The 9,973-nt window shown below is 36.6% G+C and overlaps 1 protein-coding gene across 2 annotated transcripts in view; it reads right to left on the reverse strand.

The window, feature by feature from the left end:
• Positions 1-9,973, reverse strand: part of LOC112153958 (C-terminal-binding protein 2) — a 100,983-nt gene that overhangs the window by 46,792 nt on the left and 44,218 nt on the right. For both annotated transcript variants that reach the window (XM_024284447.2, XM_024284448.2), the window contains one exon: positions 8,395-8,588. In XM_024284447.2, the coding sequence (XP_024140215.1) occupies positions 8,395-8,452 (58 nt within the window). In that variant the 5' untranslated portion in view covers positions 8,453-8,588. The remainder of the gene's footprint in view (positions 1-8,394; positions 8,589-9,973) is intronic.

Below are 9,973 nucleotides of genomic sequence, written 5' to 3' on the forward strand. Positions count from 1 at the left end.
AAAAAAAAAAAAAAATGAATTGAACTGAAAGATTTAAAGCAACGTTATGAAAGGAAACAAAGCAAAAATATTCTAATGAAAAAAAAAACAAATGGTAAATGGCATATACTTGTATAGCGCTTTCTACTCTCCTTTGAGGGCCCAAAGCGCATAACAGTCACAGGCCCATTCACCCATACATTCACACTGGTGGTGGCTCCGCTGCGGAACACTGGCGCCAACCTCCCACCAGAGGCAATTCTGGGTTAGGTGTCTAGCCCAAGGACACTTCGACACATGGGCGGGCAAGGCGGGAATCGAACCCAGTCGCTTCCGATCAGGAGTCGACCGCCCTCCTGCTGCACCATGGCCGCCCCACAACATAAAGACGATATCAATAAACAAAAAAAAGTGGACAATAGCGTAAAACTGATAGGCAAAACAAAAGAGTAAGATGATGTATTAAGACTTGACCAACCTATCCAGAATACCAAGATGAACCAAGAGGCAAGAGGGTTAGAGCGAAGTTCTCTATGTATTTTCTAGAAAACTGAGTTCTTATTCATTTGCGACTCTGGGCATCATCTGTCACACATTGGATAACTCAAACTTCATTCAACTCCTTCACAATAATTATCAAAATTGTTCGGTTCCATTGCCTATACAAAACAATACACTCATTTTTTTAGTATATTATGTTGAAGCATAGTATGCATTACTCCACCAGGCTCCTGACCACGGTAGTTGTAATGTTCAGACAATTCATCAAGCAGAGTAGTTTATCAAAGTCATAGTAAAAGATTTTGACAGGTTTTGGAGCGCACATAAAATTGGTTCTAAGTCAGTAAGCACAACCAGAATTCATACATAAACCACACCGAATTATAAGGCACACTGCCAATTTTTGAGAAAATAATGGATTTTACACCTTAAGGACAGAAAAATAAAGTAGTTTAACAATTATGATGATAAGTTTGAAAAAAGAGATAATTGAGCCCAAAAGGGTTCTGTTGGTGGCTCTTAAAAGAGCCGTTGTGGGTCACTTCTTGGAGAACAACAAAACCCTGTTGTGTACTCTGCCATGGCGCTGCTCCTTCTGCTTAAGTCTCACACTTGCAGAACCTCTCTGGAGAAATTGTTGGCAGTAGTGGCCAAACAGCCTTTAGATTTGACAATGAAGATGTTTTTAACCGAAGCCTTTAAAAGCAGCCCAAGGACAGTAAGGCTATCTCCATAATGGTGATCAGTTACTGGTTGTGATTAAAATAATAGGGTTGGACTAACTTATGCTCCAGACAAATGTTGATTAATCCAAACAGAAGGTGATGTAATCATTTAGTTACCAAAGACAAATACATAGACACTCTGCAGCTGTTGCATAATCCTCAGACCTATGTGGAAGAGCGAGTCATCAAATTGCGTTACAGAGAGATGGAAGCACCGCTGTTAGTGTCCGTCTTCCAAAAGAAGCAGTAGAAGGTGAAAGTTTCTGTACTAGGACTGCCTATAAATGATCTCATGAACCCAGACACACTGACATGCTTGCTTGTACCTTTATAGAGCTCTCCAAAACACATAAACCAGGAGAAAGCTCACAGTCAAGACGCTCATCCCAAGCACAATCTCAACTGGCTTCTTCAGATCATGAGGAGCAGTTGAGATGACTCGAGGATATTATCCGAAGGCCTCCCTAGGGAGGTGTTCCATGCATGTTCCACAGTGCAGAGACCATGGGGAAGAACCAGGAGAGACTAAGTTCCTCAGCATAGTACCAACTGCACCAACCGAGCAAGGATTCAAGATTCTCCTTGAGAAGATGGAAGAAGGTGGCCGGGGAAGGAAAGTCTGGGCATCTTTGCTTAGACTGTTGCCCCTGCAACCCAGTTCCAGATGAGTGGAAAACAATAGATAGATGTAGAAAAAGACAAAAAGTCTAAGCCTAAAATAAATAGTCATTTATGTTTATTAATATTAGCGTTGTCCAAAAAAAAAACAGCTGAATCAAAAAGCAAACTGTAAAGCAGGGACGTTTTTGTCTTGCCGTGCACGCATCATGTCCAAGTCTCTATCTTAAGCATCTTCTTTTGTTTCCTTCAGGATTTGCGACAGCAAACAATCCCAGTTCTAGATTTCCGTGATTGATTTGGCTTTGGTTTTCATATTGGATGCCCTTCCTGACAAAAACCCGACTTGGGACTGGCACATGAAATCTAAGATTGTGGACCCTTGCGGCTGTATTCTTATGGTAAATATTGTTTATGTGTCGTGTTATTGAAATATTTTGTAAGTTCATTTACTTATGCATCAATTTATCGGTATTTTTTTCTGTTTTGTTATTTATTTGTTTTGTTTGTTTTTTATCTATTTATGCATGTATTTATCTACTTATTACATTACATTACATTTTATAGGTTATATTTCATTAATATTAATACAGCCATGGCTCTTGGTTCTAAGTCATACTTTAAATTTTATATTGATATTACAGACTTTTTTGAAGTTCAGAGGAACATATCACAGACAGTAATTAGTGATGTGTTTGACATCAACAGCAAACATTCCATGTTTGTGATTTGCATGATAATCTGGGCTTTGCTTTTAGGTTGGATGTCCTGTCAAACAAGACCCTCTGCATTTAACCGGACTTGGGACCGGCACAGGAAAGCACAAGATTATGCCCCCATGTGGTTGCATTATTTTGTTTATTTATTTGTTTAACAAAAACTCTTATATACAGTATGTACATATATTTGTTTATTTATTAATTATTTCATACATTTTTTACTTATCTATTATTTTTTATCTATATATCTATTTATTTAACTATTATTTCCTTTTTTGTTTGTGTTGTTTTACGTTGTGTTTAAGAATACTTTTATATACTTATTTATCTTGCTTGTATTTATATTTTTATATTTGTTACGTTTTTTGTGCTGCTATATTTTAATCTGTTTGCACTTAAGTTATGCATGTCTATGAATGATTGTGTATGATTAATCTTTCATTTATTTAGTAATTCATTTATCTATCTTTTGTTTAGATTTTTGTCCAGAGGTCAATATTTATTTGGGTTTCTTTGTTAACATATATGCATATATATTTATCTACTTTTTCCAATTTTTGTATTTTTTGCCTTTATTTATTCCTTTTTTATTCATGTATTTTTTACGGACTATCTTCCAATAGTGGCTGCTCTCGAATTGACGTTCTCCAATAAACGCCGGATCTTGTGTCTATCTTTAATAGTTGCTGGGCTCTGGCTGTCTGTGGTATCCCTGTTATGACCCAGTGTATTGATGGTCAAGAAACGCTCATTCTATTTAGTGTTTAAACTTTGTTGTGTGGCATACGCCAAAGAACATTCTAGTGAGGAATCTGTACGACATTTTTTGGGTGGATCCTAAATGTATCCAACTATGGCACAAGCAGGCGGATGATACCGAGGAGACGGCTGCAGGAAAAGGAGCAATAAGCAAACCATTACCAGGTGGAAGTGCAAAGAAAGTCAGCAACAAATTACAGGAACATGGATTACTGAGCAAAGATGGAAAGATGTGCTCGTCTCCAGAAAAAAGATCTGCATGAAAGTGAAGACAATTTTGGATACAAAGGTTGATGATGCATCCCAGAGAAAAGGAAGATTCACAGAACACAATACAATGTTCTCAACACTTCAACAAAAAAAGGTTCATCTTGGTGTTGTCAGCATTTCTTGACCAAATTTCACAGCAAAATTAACTCTTTAGCCATCAAAATTCTTTCTGTGATGGAATAAACGACGGTCTCCAACAGACGGCTGAGCAGGCTTCCAAATTTTTAGACTAAATCCCTGGGTTATTATTAGAAGACATACGGTAATGTATTTATTTATGTTTCATGTATGTATAAATGTTCATAATAATCTATGTATTTAGCTATCTGTTTTTTATTTATAAAGTTGTGTTTGTGCTTATTGATTAATATTTTGAATATAGCTTTTTTTAAATCTTTTTTTAATTCATTTGTTTTATTGTTTTTAGCTTAAAATCAAATGTTCTAACTTTTGATTATATTAAGATTTAACAGGAGTCCAAGGAGTTTAAAAAATGTTGATTCAGAGCCCAAGTAGGTCATCTCATAATCTTTAGCGTCTTTTTACTTCTGTTTAGAATTTAAATGTGTTTCTTAGGAAGAAAGTTGAGTGCCTGATCAATAATCAAGGCTTTCAAAATCAAATTTTGCTTTTATACTGCCAGGGATGGCAAGGGGTGATAAACAAGTGTCTCCCATTGTGAAAGTTTCTCTGACTGGGCTTGAGCAGGAACTATTTCCTCAGATTCTGATGCTTTGTTTTTAGGGATTTCTAGTTTAGGTTCTAAGATCTCCTAACTCTTACCATAGTCTCTTGAGTTTTGTTTTATTTTGTTGTTTTTTTATGAAAAACTATTGGAATGGTTTTGGTGGTATTTCAGAGACTTGTGCCAGCATCTCAAGTTCTTGAATGTTCTCACTTTTTTCTCTCCATCTCCTTTGGTTTTCCAGAGAGATAGCCAATTCTTTGTTCTCAGGGACCACGTCCTGCTTTGGAGATTCTAAAACTAATGCTGTTGATGAAAGAAGTATCATTAAAATGACTTCTCCAATAAGTTTTTCTTTATCTCCACAACCTGTTGGATGTTTCAGAGTCTGGAGCCTGAAGCAAAAACATCACCTTAGACTATATAAATAAAATAGAATAAGTGTTAACAAAACTGTCAAAACACTAAAATATATTGCTATTTTTAAGAAAAAAGGCACAAAACTTTTATGTCAACTTTAAAACTATACTGTACGAATCATGGTAGCTCTGACTTCCACCTTAAATAGAAATGTGATAAACATTTATGTGATTTGAAGAGCTATTGACACCTAAATACCTTCTTTTAAAGTCACTTTTAATATTTAATGACGGATCTTATCTTTAAAAAAACTATAATATCATATTATAGTTGGACTTTTTTAGGGTCGATAACTTAAAAAGCTTGTTATTTTTGACTCCAAGCTACACAGCAGTCAGGACCAATTTTTTCTTGCCATAATTAAAGATTTAAATAGGTAATTTTCTAGTAATTTAACAGATTACTGAGAAGATTAAGGGTATTAAATGTGTTATTCTGTGCATTAATGTATTTCCCAGTTGCCTTTAAATTTTTTAAAACTGCTATATCAGTAAAAAAAACTGTTTTACAACTAATTCTAGTGTCAAAAACTGCTAACTACCAGCTTTTCTTGGATCTATAAAGAGCAGGATCCAACTCTTCATTTCAAATGAGCAGCGTTGAGGCATTTACACCCTGCAACAAAACAAATATACTGGCACTGGGGGTAATGGTGCGTCTAGCTTGATTTTCCAGCACTTCAGTCATGTCTGCCTCAGCCTCCCCCCTCCTCCCCTTGCACTAGCTTCAGGAGGCCCCAGCAGCTTAACAAGCCTCTTGGGGACCCAGCCAGCGTAAAGGAGATGATTTTACCTCAGGATAAACTCTGACAGACACACACAAACACAAGCGCAGGAAACATGGTGGGCACTGTCAAACAAGTGGGTTTAAAATGGTACATTCAAAAGGCTACAAACTGCTTGCACACCCACGCTTCTCATATTCCTCGCTGCTGATTTAACAGAAATATGCTCGTGCACCTCTACCTTGACAGTCGCAGCATAAAGCCCTATAGATACTGCAGTACAAGGCGAAAAGGGCTGAAAGAAAAGCCCACTGCAGAAAGTTGACTTTAGTTTTACGTGAAAACTTTAAAGACGCACAAATGAACAAACTCAAAATGTAGTGAACAGAATAAGACTAATGTTTCCTTTCCTGTCGAGTGATAAATGTCAAAGATGACATTCACAGATGGATTTCTACACCATTAGACAATGCTGTATAGCGCAGAACTACATAGTCCCTCGCTGCAAGGCGGTTCACCCTTTGTGGTCTCACTGTTTTGTTTTTTTAAGTGCAATTTATCATGCTTCTTTCTGTTTGTTTTACAGTGTTTATGTCCTGCATCCTGATTGGCTGTAGAACTGGTCAATCAATCAATCTCCTCAGTGCCAGTTCTCCTGTACAAAATGAGTTCATCTTATAAAAATTGTGAGCAGATCTTTATATTTTTCTACAAAGGTTTAAACCTTTGAGAGTTTAACCAAAATAAGAAAAATGTATAAAATAAGAAAAAAAGTGTATAAAGCATGTAATCAGGGGGTTTATTGCCTTAAAACATATATATCCCTTCTTTGCAAAATTCACTTTGGCAAAAGTTATTTTCCTGCAAAAAACTAAGGACCACTGTACTTATAAATTTATTTATTATATAAGCTCCAAAGCTTGTCTTCTGTTATCATTAGGTAAAAAAGTGATGGACAAAAAGACTATCTGATTAAAAGATCGAATCAAATTCTTATTTTTAACATAATATGTTTTTATAGTTGCTATGTCTTTTTACTGGATGTATTAAATTCAACTGAAATGTAATGAATCCCCATCATTTATACTTTTATTTAGAACAGGAGATTATAATCAACAAAACTGATGAAATCACAAAGATTTAGACAGAAAGAGATGGATGTCACTTTAAATATTTATTTTTGTCAACTTTCTGATTAATCTCAGCAGTAAACAAAACCTAAACATCACTGATGCTTTGGATCATTTAACAACAAATCCTGAAAATGTTCTCTACTTTTACTATCCTCAAAATCCCACAACACTTTACATTCTATAACATTGCATTTCAGTGGAAAGAGCTGCTTTTCTCCACGGCCGAATCAGCTGACTATAGGGGATTACGTAATCACTTCAGTACTGTGCAGTGCGGAATATTAGTGAAAGACAGCTTCTCTCCACTTCAGAATTCACTGGAATTATGTTAATTGCGTAACCTGTTGCCTGAATAAAAAAAAAGTTCCAAAAAAACAAAAAAGTTCCGGTGTTAAAAGTTTTCTAAACTTATGACAATAAATGGAATTTCAGTCTAATTTTTTTCCCATTGCAAAAAAAACTTGCTAGTTTTACTTTGAAAATGGGAAGCTTCACACTTTATTTTGAAGATTTTTTTTTACTCTCTGTGACAATATCGCTGTGCATTCAGCTTCTTTTTAGTTTATAAACGTAAAATCCACTATACTGCACTTAAGAGCAAAATACAAGGTTTCTATAGTGTGTATTTGCCTCTTGAGTTGAGGGCGGGATCGTTGGCACGGAGCAACCCTGCCCCCCATTACCATCCCTGTTGCTGAGAGCTCTCCCACTAGCTTACTGCCCCTCACACTCCAAATCAATATTCTCGGTGCAGCAAAAATGGCAAGAAATATCGGAGCTATCCAGCCGTTTCCAGCTCAGACAGGGAAAACAAATACGTACATGGATCTAGTTGTCTACTAGCTGATGCATCAGACTGAAACAGAGCAGGAAGCTTTTAGCACGCCCAGTGTATTTTTAACGACAATCTTTTTCAATCCATATTTCGTCGTCTGCTCCTGATTCACAGGAAATTGAATAAAGAAATACGCAGAAATGTAAATTTTACGCTTCATTTTCCTAATATTTGTGCCCCATAATAGCCCATAATAAAAAAATCCACATGAACATGTTGTAAACACCAAAAAAATCTTATTTTCAAATGTTTGCAGAACTTTTTTGCCAGGTTAGTTCTTGTGTGTGTTTAAAACTTGACAGCTATGTTGCAGTCTTCCATTATCCCACATGGTGGCCGACTATCTGCAGGGAAAACAAAATCTGCGCTCTCAAAAAATCTAGCAAGTACCCATAAGTTTGAATGTATGCTTTGTTTTTAATCATTAAACAGTATGAACTTTACTTTTATAAAAGCGGAAGGAGCCGAGAGATAACCCTTATGACACATGTTAGTATCAGGATGCTAATTAGCCATGTGGAAAATGATGCAACTCCCCCTCCCCCCAAACACCTGCTGGTCTGTAGGAATGTTGTCTCCATGACAACCATTCTGTGGAGGAAAAAAAAAATGCTGGAACTCTTGTTTTACATCCAAATCGGAGAGAAACGGAATTCAATGAGGATTTCAGCGCTGAGCCTCACTTAGTCGACTGATTTACTGAATAAATAAACTCACTTTAACAGATTTAGGAGGATAGCCACAACAAATCTTACATTTTAAACATCCAAAACTCACTAGAGATTAGTCTCTAAACAGTTTTTTTTTACAAAAAAGGGAAAAAAAGTCAATAGTTATCTTGATAATACTACTGAAGACAACAGATTTGATACACCAAGGCTCCAAACACTAAGAATCAATATTTAATCTACATTTAATTAACCATGAAATAAAAATTGTAATTGCTAAGAAAATGGATGTGTATCTTTGGGTTGTTTTTTTCCCCAGAACACTCAAAAAGTCAAGGTGTGACGGATGGAGCTTCACCTTCACAGATCCGGTCCAGCCGTTGTCTCTTCACTTTGTGTTTGTCGGTCAGGGACATGGCGTCAAACGCAGCACGGCACAGGACAGCACAGCACAGCGGGGAAGCTCTCCTCAGCCACAAATACTGCCACGGTTCAGACTCCTAGTGCACTGTCAGCTCTATTCCCCGGGGCATAACGCCTCAGTACATACACCTGCAAGAAAAAAAAAACAAAAACACAAAGACACTCGGTTCACAAGACGCACAAAATACTGTTGTGAGAGCGGAACAAATCTCTCTTCGGAAGGCTTTAAAGAATCCTTGACAACAAAGTCGATCTGGCTCACAAAGCGCTGTAGGCAACAGATACGAGAATCACACCTATTCTCACACACAAGCAATCAGCCTCAGTTGGTGACAAAGCGCTCCATTTGCTCCGAAAGTTCATCTCTTTTTCTATGTTGTTTGAAGTGCGTTTTCCATCTGTCAACTTCGTCAAACTCATCTCTCAACACATTGCTGTCTCACTGCAGTGCCGTTGTGGCGTCTTCAATGAAAGTCACAGGAATGCCTTCAGATCAATGCGAAGGAACCTAATAAGACTTGATTGAAAACAAAATAACACCACTTCTCTGAAGACGACAAACAGATGTGCAGTGGCATAGTGAGACCAACAGGGGGGCTTCATCCCTTTAAATACATCCATGTAGGGGTACAACGATACATACAGGTTTGATTCATATCATATTTGTGGTTGACGATACAATTTATAGTCAGTATTGGTTCATTTTGAACTATCAGATTCACTGACATAAAATCGATCTTTTAGCCAAGAATTCAACCAGTGTGACTCAGAAATAAATACCTGGATACTGAACAGTGCAGGGGAAGATTTTGAGATTCCTTGAATTCCTTGCAAGATACTCGAGAGTGAAATTAAATGTGTGTACAACAAGAATTGATGGCAAATACTTTCACATTATAATTTCATAAAGTTCAACCCTAGCGCTGGGTGATAAAACGATAACAATATATATCGTGATAGAACTTTTTCTCGATAGAGGAATGAGTCTAAAAGTTAGAGTTACTAAATGTTTTCATCTAATTATCTATGCTTATTAACTCTAATTTTGGTCAATTTTTTTGGATGTTGTCTGAGTGCAAGGTAAACAAATGCACGCGAGTTAATATATCCCCGCGGTCACTTCCGTTAATCATTTTTGTGTAACGTTTAGTTTCGGCTGATGAAGCAGAGGAACATCTGCAATTTTTAACGGGAGCCGGTCAGAACTGGAAGACAAACTGGCTGGACCTATAGTAGCAACCAAAAGTTTAATAAAAAGTGTTGATTTGGTGACCACGATGTAGCATATCATGATGCTAATGCTAACGAGGTATTCCGTGTGTAGCCTGTATGTAAACACGGACCAGTTTTAAGTCGGACAATAATTTTTACTGACTAGAATTTAAGACGTGGCGGATAAATATAACAAAATTAATTTGTAGGACATTCATTAAAAAAAAACATTTTTAATATAATGATGGAATTGACCAAATATTTGTAAAATTTGAGCCCCAGAGCGCTTAAATTTGACAAAT

This window comes from Oryzias melastigma, linkage group LG19 (genome assembly GCF_002922805.2).
Source record: "Oryzias melastigma strain HK-1 linkage group LG19, ASM292280v2, whole genome shotgun sequence".
Taxonomy (NCBI): Eukaryota; Metazoa; Chordata; class Actinopteri; order Beloniformes; family Adrianichthyidae; genus Oryzias; species Oryzias melastigma.